At 38.5% G+C, this 12,639-nt stretch overlaps 1 protein-coding gene across 1 annotated transcript in view; it reads right to left on the reverse strand.

Moving 5' to 3' along the window:
• Nucleotides 1-12,639, reverse strand: part of LOC310634806 (contactin-3-like) — a gene marked incomplete at both ends in the record, with an annotated part of 166,260 nt that overhangs the window by 81,717 nt on the left and 71,904 nt on the right. The window contains 4 exons of the mRNA XM_083353342.1: nt 228-364; nt 9,441-9,625; nt 10,665-10,767; nt 11,735-11,938. Coding sequence (XP_083209468.1) covers nt 228-364; nt 9,441-9,625; nt 10,665-10,767; nt 11,735-11,938 — 629 coding nt within the window. The remainder of the gene's footprint in view (nt 1-227; nt 365-9,440; nt 9,626-10,664; nt 10,768-11,734; nt 11,939-12,639) is intronic.

A 12,639-nucleotide genomic window follows, 5' to 3' on the forward strand; every position in this document is an offset into this window, starting at 1 on the left:
TTTTCCCTCTTCCATCAAAAGGAAGATGCGTAATTTTTTTTACAAAAAATGCAGAAGAAATTAGCTATGGCACTGATTTCGTATTGATAACTAGTGAATTGCCCAAAGGCTGCTAACTTTTTTTGAATTACTTGGATGAATTCAAGAGGCTACTAATGTTCAGTCAATATAACTCCGCGTAATTTTTTTTAAAAAAAAAACAAGATCAACAAACTAAAGCACATTACCTCTAATGCTAGAGGTTCTCCATTTCTCAGCCACCTGTAGGAAGGCTTAGGTTTGCCACTTGCTCTGCACTCCCAGTCTATGTTGTCCTCCACTGCAGCTTCAAAATCTTTTATCAGTTGAACCCAGTGAGGCTTGGCTTAAATAATAAAAAGAGGAAAAATAAAATAAGACAATTAATAAAAGAGAAACCATGTTTGGGACCTGGGAAAAGCAAAAAAAAAACAAATGAATGCAAGAAATTCAATTAAAAAATGTTCTCTAAATGTTCCAACTCATAATGTCATTTGCACTGTCCTGTAAACATTTTTAACCTGTTGGTAGTAAGATAGTAATTTCACTGTCTTCCTTAACCAATTTGCAAACATCCAGAAGGAAGAAGATATGGATACACATGTACTATAGATATAAATATAGACATTTGGTCGAATGAAAGTTCAACATAATTTACTGCCTTTGAAATTACTACCTATGAAATGTAGTTAACCTTTAAATCACTTTGGCGGGGAATGGGATAAACATTTCATTTATAGTATGTTTTTATGTCTAATTGCTGATGCTATATGGATCTTGCCACAGTGTACTGAAAGTTTATAACCACAGGCCTACTGCCTACATAAGATAGTCGCATGCAATAGCTGCAGAAATAAAAGCAAAGAAAAAGCATTATGACTGACACTGAAATAATAGAAAGATAGTGTCAAAGAGGGACATCCACATAGCTCCCTTGCTCTGAGATGGTTTACTTATCAGTCACTGAGAACATAATTCCCCCCTGGAGCCTCCATTTCAGATCTGACCTGTCATTAAAGCAGACTTAATCTCAGTCAAGGTGATCCAGCCATAAATCTAAGACTGTCCCTTCCCTTCCCACTATAGTATTTTGTTTCTCTGTATCCAATTTTGTCCCTCTGCATCCAAAGAGGAAGTGGCCCAAACTCCCTGTGTGGGTTCTTCATTTCCCATGGATTGGACACACCACAGCATAGCACTTATGTACACAATATTTTATTGTAGCACAAACCTTCCCCAACCACAGATTATTGTTCTGGGTTAACTCTACCTCCTAGGCCTTGCAAGTCAGTATAGCTACATAAATACACCTTTAATACTCAGTCCTTCAAGCAAACAAAATGGCAGTCTGTAAAATGTCATACAACCTTTGTCTCCCTCCAAAAGTAGCAGCAGCAGCAGCAGCAACAACAGCAACAACAGCAACAACAACAACAACAACAACAACAACAACAATAATAATAATAATAATAATAATAATAATAATAATAATAATAATAATAATGTTGGAAGGGACCTTGGACAGGAACTGCTTTCCATCTGTAATACCATCAAACATCCACATCTGCCTATCCCAGGTAAGGTAAGGACTCGATAGGTAGACAAAAATACCAAATCCAATGTGAACATCTGGCTGACTGTGCAATGATCAATAATAATAATAATAAAGTTGGAAGGGACCTTGGAATCATCTAGTCCAACCCCCTGCTTAGGAAGGAAACCCTATACCATTTCAGACAAATGGCTGTCCAGTCTCTTCTTAAAAACTTCCAGTCTTAGAAGTTAGTTCTAGGTTGCTTCTCTCCTTGATTAGTTTCCATCCGTTGCTACTTGTCCTGCCTTCAGGCACTTTGGAGAAGAGCTTGACTGCCTCTTCTTTGTGGCAGGCCCTGAGATATTGGAACACTGCTATCATGTCCCCACTTGTCCTTCTCTTCATTAAACTAAAAAGGTAAAGGTTCCCCCGCACATGCGTGCTAGTCGTTTCCGACTCTAGGGGCCGGTGCTCATCTCTGTTTCAAAGCCGAAAATCCAGTGCTTGTCTGAGGACATCTCTGTGGTCATGTGTCCGGCATGACTAGATGCCAAAGGTGCACGGAACGCTGTTACCGCATACCCAATTCCAGCAACCATTCCTTATATGTTTTAGCCTCCAGTCCCCCAATCATCTTTGTTGCCCTTCTCTGTATACTTTCTAGAGTCTCAACATCTTTTTTACATCGTGGTGACCAAAACTGGATGCAGTTTTCCAAGTGTGGCCTTACCAAGGCATTGTAAAGTGGTATTAATACTTCATGTGATCTTGATTCTATCCTTCTGTTAATGCAGCCTAGCACTGTGTTTGCTTTTTTGGCAGCTGCAGCACACTTCTGGCTCATATTTAAGTGATTGTCCACTAGGATTCTGAGATCCCTCTCACAGTTACTACTATTGAGCAAGGTACCACCTATACTATACCTGTACATTTGGTTTTTCTTGCCTAAATGTAGAACTTTACATTTTTAACCATTGGATTTCATTTTGTTAGATAGTGCCCAATGTTCGAGTCTGTCCAGATCCTCCTGTATCTTAAGCCTGTCTTCTGGAGTGGTGGCTATTCCTGCCAGCTTGGTGTCGTCTGCAAATTTGATGAGTTCCCCATGTATCCCCTCATCCAAATCATTGATGAAGATGTTGAAAAGTTTGCACTAGTTGTGATTAGATGCTACTTCAGTGTGAGTGTTCCTTTGCTGGTTGCTGCAGAGCTCCAGGCCAAGAAGTTTCAGGCAGGACTCCCAGCAGGATAGGCTGCTTAGCCCCTAGCTTTTGGTCCTGGCAGTTGCCTTTCATAGTCAAGAGTCAGAAAGATTCTGACTGATAGTCCTCTTGCCTGCCATTCTCCATAGTTCCCACTTCCTCAACTGTTTTCCTATCTCCGCTTCTTCTACAATTCCCTCTTTTCCCCACTCTTATCTTAGTATTCACTTCTGTAAGCCTGGGGAAAGTAAGGCTTCCTCTGGACATGAGCACTTCCTTAAAAATGTCAGGGTGTGGCTTAATCAGCCAGGCAACTTGATGCCAACAAGGATGCTAGTGAGTAAACTGCAAGTGGGTAAAATTAATAAATGAATGAGGCCACCTCCCCTCAAATTTCTTGGGCTCTAAACTTTTGGGGGGAAAGCATTAGCAACCCTGAGCCTTGAGGAAAAGGGAATAATTTCTGCCTGGCTGCCACTGCTTTTCCCAAGTGCAGACAACAATCCCAGCTTCACTTCTTCACAGTCCCCCAGCGTGCTTTGTGCCTAAGGCAGGATAAAAAGTCATGCTCTCCAGGTTTCCAGCCTGGGGGCTTAACCACTAGAACAACCTGATTCGCTTTTCCTATTATATGGGGCATGAAAAACTCTAATAAGATGTAGAATCATTTGGCCAGGAACATTCATGATCATCCTGTCCAGAAAGCCAAATATATTAAACCTTAAGGGAAACAGGACAAAGTTCCATGAAAATAATCGCATTGATCCTTGTTTCATTTTCCAAAACTGCAGTGGATATAGCTGGATCCTTTCTAAAGTTACTAAAGCCATTCATGGACCAGATGCAAATGAAAGAAGGTAAAGGAAAGAGTTGTGAAACCTATTTGGATAGTATTCATATTTATAATATTACCTGGGAAGAATAACTTGCATTAGCTAAAAGAAATTATTTCTAATCTTCAAGATACAAGTTTAATATTATCCCAGCCAAATGTCCCCTGGGGTTTTCTGAATTGTGTAAATTTAGGTACACATTACAGGTCAGCAAAAACTCAGACTAGAAAACAAGAAATGTAAGCTCTTCAATAGATGCAGCATCTCTCTTATGAATTGTGGGATACTAGGGATGATTTAAACTTCATTTTTTTCACCAAAGCAAAATTCCTCATCATTGTAATGAAGAAGAAAAAACTAAATAAAGTTCACTGAACTCCAGAGTATGAAAGAATTAAATACTGCTTTGTATTGTCACCATGAGTTAAGAGGACCATGTTTTAATTTTCCATTTGTTTTTACATTGCTGCTTCTGATATGGGTCTAGAAGATGGATTAGTACAAAAGTAATCCTAATCCTTTAACTTTCAGGAAAAAAAAATATTTCCAAGGGTAAAGTATAGCACTACAGAGAAGAGAGTTATGATCTGAATTAAGTCTTATGGGGTTGTGGATTCTCATTCATCACAGACCTTCAGAAAAAAATGAAGGATATCAACAGAAGAGTACATACTGGTATATTACCTTGCAACCTCACAAAATTGTGGTAGAACATCAGATAGGCAAACAGCACTGAGCTGCTGATTTTCTGTATAGATATGGAAGTGACCCAGAAATTACAGAATACAGAATAGAAGGGATGTTTGAGGTCTTCTAGTCCAACCCCTTGCTCAAACAGAAGACCCTATACCATCCAGACAAAGTGGCTGTCCAGTCTCTTCTTAAAAGCCTCCAGTGATGGAGCATCCACGACTTCTGAAGACAAGCTGTTCTACTGGTTAATTGTTCTCACTATTAGGAAATTTCTTCTTTGTTCTAGATTGCTTCTCTCCTTGATTAGTTTCCATCCATTGTTTCTTGTCTTGCCTTCTGGTACTTTGGAAAATAGGTGGTAGCTCTTCTTTGTGGTAGCTCTGCTATCATGTCATCCCTAGTCCTTCTTTTCTCTAGACAAGCCATACCCAATTCCTGAAACTGTTCTTCATTTGTTTTAGTCTCCAGGCCTGTAACACAGGTAACTATAACACCAGGAAAAGACTCTTCCCCAGCTTTTTCTTTTTTAAAATAGGTAGGATGTGGTAAGCTTTTCACTCTAGGTTGTTTCTGGCTGTTAGACATCCACAAGAATACCCCAAAGCTTTCTGCTAGCTAAGTGAGAGCAAAAGCTGAGATTAGCAAAAGCTGAGATTAGTCTACTTTCTCACTGGAAAATGTATGCAATGGAGGAAAAAAAGGATATTGTACTGTCCTAAGAGACAAACTCTGGGAAGAAGAATTGGGAGGCATATTGGCTTGCACAGCCTCAAATAAGTTCTAGGCATGAAGACTACTGAAGATTTATGAATTAAGAAAGAAAGAAAAAGTGTTGCCTGGTGATCCTGAGATACACTGAGAAATTTTGATTCCTTAGGGATTTTGAAGTTGACACGAGATCAAAAGTTTTACCAAGCAGAGAAAAGCCATGTGGCAGACTTAGTGACAGAGAGAATTGCTGGGCCAATATCTCCAAGCCTTCCTGTGATTCCTGTGGTTAAGACTATTTAGAAACATGGATATAGGCTGTTAAAATATAGAAATAAATATATAGTTTGTAAGGCTTCCATAACAAAGGGAAGTGGTACACTTATTTTTTTTTCCTAAAATGTAAGTTGAGAAGCAATGGAACACAGACATTTAAATTAAATTGCAAATTGTGCTTGCAAAGTTTAGTTGGGAAATCCAAATCCAAATAAGATGCTGCTTGTTCATTTAATAAAGAAAACATCATCTAAAGTGGCAGTTTTCTATCAAATCCCCAGGGTCTACACAAAACATAGGTTTTATTATGAATCTGTATGGTTTTAATAAAAAGGATCTGTATTGTTATTCTGTGTTTTGTTGAATAGATCAATATTCAACAAACACGCATAATACTCAAACCAATTTTTGGCCAAGTCTCTAGCTCATGGGTAGAACCAGTCCTTAAATTAATTCCTATATCTTTGGAATTGTCAATTGAATTGCTACATCTTGAATAATAAAATATTTAGCCCTGAATTACATTATACATATCAATGCTGCCCTACCGTGTGGTAAGATGGGTGGCTAACTAACTAACCAACCAACCTAAATGTTTTTCAAGTTTAGATTTTACAATTTGGTTTACATTAAGGTGGATTGACTCCCAGGAAAATATTTGCAGTAAGTTGGGGAAAGAAGCAACATCAACATTTAATATTTGCAGTCAAAACAAGAAAAAAAATGAAATACATCGGTCCTATGACATGAACAACAGCTATAAAACAAATAATCAACTTAAGAAATTAGAAGGTACTATATGACTGGCATACAATGATGCAGGTGAATCCCCAGTTAATTTTTAGAGTTGTTGATAAATTTGCTGGTAATTAATCTTTGTTGTATTGTGTATTATTATTTTAAGCAGCAGATGAACAGTCTTGTGCTATTTACTTAGGGCAGCTATGATTGCCAATGCTTTTTCTATTTCATATGAGAAATTTATTTATATTAATTATTTTTTAATTTATAGAATACAAGGCAAGCTGCATTGCTATACTGCCTGATGGAATAAAAATATTGTTAAAATATTTCTATATGTCTTCCTTGTATTCTGCATTTTCATTCCAACTGGAAGTAAAACATTCCTTAACTTGCAGTTTTCACAAGGAAAATTACATTTTGGGGAAATAATGTTTTATAAAAATTGCTAATTAACACTTAGCTAGTACTTCAGCTTTTCCCCCAACAAATAACAATATACTTGGTTGACATTCAGTGGGTGCATATTTTTTTAAAAAAAATGTGCAAGAGGATTTTCATAGAGTGCCTATTTCATATTTTATTAAGCAAAAATGAGTGGAAGAAAATAGGAAGAAAAATGGCACTATGCCCATATAATTTGCAAAGAAATATTTTAGAAAAAGCAGATCACGTACAGTAGCCTTGTAGAGGTATTGTGAAAGTATGATTTTTGCATTAAAATAAGCAAATAAAATTAAAGTTTCAGATAATTATTCTGTTGCAGCAGCTAATTATAATTTGTCATATTTCTTTATAGGTCTTTTAGGTTCTGTTTTTTATCAACAGAGATTAAGTTTAACACACAAAGCAGCATCCTGTAATATCCTGACAGCTGCCCATTAAAAGAAGTTAAGATATAGAAGGCTGGAGGAGCTTTGCCAGCCCTAGACAAAATTTAATACCCTGAATATGTTGAACAGGTAAACCTCTACTTACAACTATTCATTTAGTGATCATTTGAAGTTACAACGGCACTGAAAAAAGGGACTTCTGACCATTTTTCAAACTTACAACTGTTGCAGCATCACTGTGATCACATGTGTTTATGACAATTACAGTGTCCCAAGGTCATGTGATCCCCTTTTGCAACCTTCTGACAAGGAAAGTCAATTCACTTAACAACCATGTTACTACTTTAACAACTAAAGTGACTCACTGAACAATTGTGACAAGAAAGGTCATATAATAGGGCAAACATCACTTAACAACAGTTTTGGTTAGGACAGGGGTCGTCAATCTGAAAAAGGAAAAGAGCCACTGGGAACCAGTTCCATCACACATAAAAAAATGGGAGCCGCGTGCGTGTGTCCATGCACGCGCATGCGCAAAAAATGTTTTGCGCATGCGCAAAACAGGTTTTTCTTGTGCATGCGTAGACGCGCACGGTTGCCATTTTTTTATGTGTGATAGAACCGGTTCCCGGTTGCGCGACGGTGACGGCCCGTTTGCAGAGCTACCGCCTTCGGCAGCCTGCAAACATGCCGCAGCAGCTTTCCCAAAGAGTGGCGCCGCTGCCCGTTCGAGCGGAGGTGTGTGCGCACCTCTCCAAAGGTTTGGGGAGGTGCGCACGCACCTCCACTCGTTCGGAGAGGTGCGCGCGCACCTCGGAATGGGCAGCGGCGACGCTTGTTGGGAAAGCTGCCGCGGCCCATTTGCAGAGCTGCCGCTTTCGGCAGCCTGCAAACGGGCCGTGGCAGCTTTCCCAAAGAGCGACGCTGCTGCCTGTTCGCGCGGAGGTGCGTGCGCACCTCTTCAAAGGTTTGAGGAGGTGCGCGCGGACATCTGCCCATTCAGAGAGGTGCGTGCGCAGCTCTCCAAACGGGCGGTGCCACTTTCCATTTGGAGAGGTGCGCGCGCACCACTGCCCGTTCGAAGAGGTGTGCGCACACCAGGCAGCTGGGAGCCGCAGGAGACGGCTCAAAGATCCGCATGCGGCTCCGGAGCCGCGGGTTGCCGACCCGTGAGTTAGGAACAGAAACTTTGGTCTCAATTGTGGTCATAAGCTGACAACTACCTACAGATAGGGGATGAAATCCTTGCTGGGAGAAACAATAGCAAGCAATACACCGAACTTGTAGACAATTAAAGTAACACATGTTTTTATTTGTTTTTTCTTTTATTTGTTTTTTTCGTATTCATAGATGGGTTGATACTGTTCTTAAATCCAGAATCTTTAGTTAGAAAGTTATTTTTCAGTAATAAAAAAGAAAAAGGAAAGAACTGCCAAGCTAAAAATATTAGAAATTTCACGCCAATCAAAACTTCTGCCCCAGCCAGTTAAGGCAAATTCAGCTTTATTAAGTTTTTCAACATATATAAAGGTAAAGGTTCCCCCGCACATGCGTGCTAGTCGTTTCAAACTCTATGGGCCAGTGCTCATCTCCGTTTGAAAGCCGAAGAGCCAGAGCTTGTCTGAGGACGTCTCCATGGTCATGTGGCCGGCATGACTAGACGCCAAAGGCGCACGGAGCGCTGTTACCTTCCCACCATAGTGGTCCCTATTTTTCTACTTGCATTTTTACGTGCTTTCCAACTGCTAGGTTGGCAGAAGGTGGGACCACTAACAGGCGTTCACTCTGTTACGTGGCACTCGGGATTTGACCCGCCAAACTGCCGACCTTCAGATCAACAAGCTCAGCCTTGGGAGTATTCCAGCAATTCACCATACTTAAGCACTTCTGTCTAGTTGCCATTTCTTTTTAGAATATGCTTGTTCTGGGGAAATCTAGCAAGGTACTTTTGGACATATATTAGGTTTATATTTATTAAATTCTCAGAATGGCACATCTAATGAAATGATTTCTGAAATCTTGTCATACCATACATAGGCATGCCCCCAAATCTCAAATTGTGCCCTTCTAAATCCAATAACCTTCTATCCTTCAGCATCACCCGTTCGTTCAACCAAACTAAGCAACAAGCTGAAAGTACACTTTCAAATCAGGTAAGGCTAGACCTCCCTGTTTGTTTAGTGTCATGAATGACCTTATGCCAATTTTTTTACCTTGCCAAATAAATGTATATATTTCTTTCTACTTTTGTTTAAATATTAAACCTATGGTCAAGATATCTTAGGTTGTTGATATTTCTTTCGGCAACCTTAATTCCAACTTTTGATTCATCAAGCCCTGCCTTTCTCATGATGTGCTCTGCATATATATATAGGTAGGGCAACAGCATACAGTCTTGCCAGAATTCTTTCCCAATTTTGAACCAATCAGTGGTTCTCTGTCCAGTTCTCACTGTTGCTTCTTAGCCCACATATATGTTTCTCAAGAGACAAAGATGGTCTGGTGCGCCCATCTCTTTAAGAACTTGCCACAGTTAGTAGTAGCATCTCTCAAATGAATATTCCTTAAACCATATTGTTGTTGTTTTTTAGAAAATGCTTACCATAATATGTGAGCCGTCCCTTTGCAATGTTCTTCCCTCTAGTATTTTCAGTGATACACTCATAGAGACCAGCATCTTCTTGTTGGAAATTTGGAATTTCAATCATGCCGTTGGATTTTCTCAACATTACTTTGCTTGGAAATGGTGTCCCATCAGTTCTTCTCCAGTGAATTCGAGGAACTGGACTACAGCAATGAAATTAAATTGAATATTTTCAAGATTATGCTGTACATTATTATCTGATTTTTTTTTAAAAAAGCAAAATATCACAATGTACATATTAGAAGGAATTTACAGTGCTTGGTATGCTTTTGGAAGGCAGTTATCAGTTAATTGTTTAAATATTCAAGCCTTCAAAAAGATGGAATAAAAATTTAATTGAAATCAGTCTTTCCACCTACTATATCAGGGGTTTCCAACCGCAGATGCTCAGACCCCATGGGAGCGCGAGACGATGTTCCAAGGGATGCAAAAACTTGGATTCTAGTATATATGCATAATTTGTTGCCATTATTTTGAACTTTTGTAAGGGGTGTGAGAATGTATCAGAAGCGTTCTAGGGCTACAGGATATAAAAAGGTTGGAGCCACTGTACTACATTGTGGATGGATGGAAGGAAGGGAAAACAAGACTATTTACAAGATGTTTTTATCAGCATCAATAGCCCTACAAAGTCCATATGGCCTCAGCTGTAGGCCATTTTCTGAATCACCTGTTGCTTTTTGAGTAGCCATGTTATGCTTAAACAGAACTGTCATTGAATAATTGATCTCCTCCCCATCCTTCTATTGACTTAGTCCCCAAGAATAAACTTTGCTAATAATAAACTGAGAACTTTTCAATTTTTCACTTGTCAAATCTTCTAATATGCCCTGTTTCATTCTAATGATACTGCCGTCAGCAAATTTCTCTGAATTTATATTGATCAAACATAAATTTAGCTAATATTATGCATTATTGCAGCTTTTTGGTATCTCAGCTAATCCATGTAAACCAGGTTCAGGATTCTCTTAAAGTCAATATTGAATGCACAGTATGAAATCTATGTTCATTTCTTACTATATGATCTAGAATAATTATATAATAAATAGTCCCTTCATAAAAAGTTCTTCAGTTTATAATCCAGTATTACTACATTTAAAATTGGTTCACATAAGTACAACATATGCAATAGCATGTTCTATGTCCAACTCTTTATATCATAAAGAAAATAGATATGCTTACTTTCCAAGGGCAAAGCATTCTAGTTTCACAGTTGATCCTTTAGCAGCAGGAACTGTTTCAGGAAACTGAACTTCTATTTTGGGTTCATATTCCCCCATCACACCTGTTATTCCAGAAAAGGTAAAGAAAGATAGAAACTGAACACCCTGATCAGCAACTGTACAAGAGTTCTACTGAAGTATAGATGGATTACTACTTCCATAGTCATTGCTTTATCCCTTGATTGACAGCTGACATGACTTAACATGCCAATTTACCTATTAGCATTAAAAATGTAGTATAATATAAGAAAATAGACAATGCAGTAGAATGTAACAATTAGCTAGATAACTTTGAAGGTTCTCTGTTGCATTACAACTGCTTCTTGATATTTCATGCATGTACAAACACATCTGCCTATAAAAATGAAATAGCAGCAGAACTCTGATGAACTGTTACAGATCTTGATTGCGATTTTGAGTAAGTGGAAAAAGTAATTGATTATACACATAGAAATAACAGCTAGTATAAATGACAAGCCATAATCAGTATATAATCCTTTGGTGTATGGAAATGTGCATCTGAGTGTCTCTGAATTCCCTTCATTAAGGATTTGTGCGGTTACTGTGGTTGTGGTGAAGGGAGAAAGATGTATTGAAGGAAGAGTAAGAGAGGTCCTCCATTTCCATGAACAAGAAAGTAAGTAAAAATCAACCATGGAGTTGGCATACTTATTTTCCTTCCATATGATCCTATTCCTGCTCTACATCTTTGCAATGGTAGTAAAATTTGCAGGTGATATTTCATCTGCTGCACTCAATCATTTCTTGACCTTAATTAGTTGTAGTAAAGTTTCTGTGACTTTATGCACAGTGAAAAATTCTACGCTTAATTTATACATGCTACAGTTGAAGTTATTTATAAATAGGAATAAGAAAAGGAGGTACAATAACAATCGCTAAAAAACACACAACAAATTTACAGAGTGTGTTTCACAATTATACATTTCCACACAAATGTGCTTTCCAAAAATTTATGTAGGCAGTAAAACCATATAGAGTTGATTACACCACTTTAGTATAAATGCATACCATCAGTCCGTAGCACTAAAGGTGTTGGTGATCCAAGGGTGTTGGTGTTAGTTACAGCACTAGTCACGACACAGGTATAATTTCCTACATCAGAGGGCTCTACTTTAGCTATGTAGAGATGTCCAGTTTCCTGAGAAACAAATCTCCGACTATCTTCTTGCACAAATGTTGGGTATTCATTGAAGATCCAAGCATAGGAAAGTTCTGGAAATAAGTGAAAATATATAAGCATAATTATATCCTTCCAAAGTCAATAAAATGAGGACCCATATACCGGTAATTGGGGGCAATATATTGACTTTGTAAACTGCTTAGAGAGGGCTGTAGAGCACTATGAAGCGGTATATAAGTGCTATTGCTATGCATGAGAAATCAAACTACCTGTCCTTTTCAGCCTCTTCCTTGCTAATCCATTTTTTGTGAAGAAAGAGCAAGTCAACCAATTGCCAAAGAAGTTCACAAAAGGCTTTGCTGCTAGACAATGACAACTGGCTGCACAAACTGAAATCTCAATTTTTGAATATTTAACTTCTATAAATACAGGTAGCCCTCGAGTTACGACCACAATTGAGCCCAAAATTTATGTTGCTAAGTGAAACATTTGTTAAGAGAGTTTGCCCCGTTTTACAACTTTTCTTGCCATATTTGTTAAGTGAATCATTGAATTTGTTAAGTTAGTAGCATGGCTGTTAAGTGAATCCAGATTCCCCACTGACTTTGCTTGTCAGAAGGTTTCAAAAGCTGATCACGTGACCCCAGGACACTGCAACTATCACAAATATGAACCAGTTCCCAAGCATCTGAATTTTCATCTTGTGACCATGGAGATGCTGCAACAGTCGTAAGTGTGAAAAATGGTCATAAGTCGCTTTTTTCAGTAGGTTGTAACTTTGAACGGTCACTAA

This window comes from Vipera ursinii (assembly GCF_947247035.1).
Source record: "Vipera ursinii genome assembly, chromosome: 2".
In the NCBI taxonomy this organism is placed as follows: domain Eukaryota; kingdom Metazoa; phylum Chordata; class Lepidosauria; order Squamata; family Viperidae; genus Vipera; species Vipera ursinii.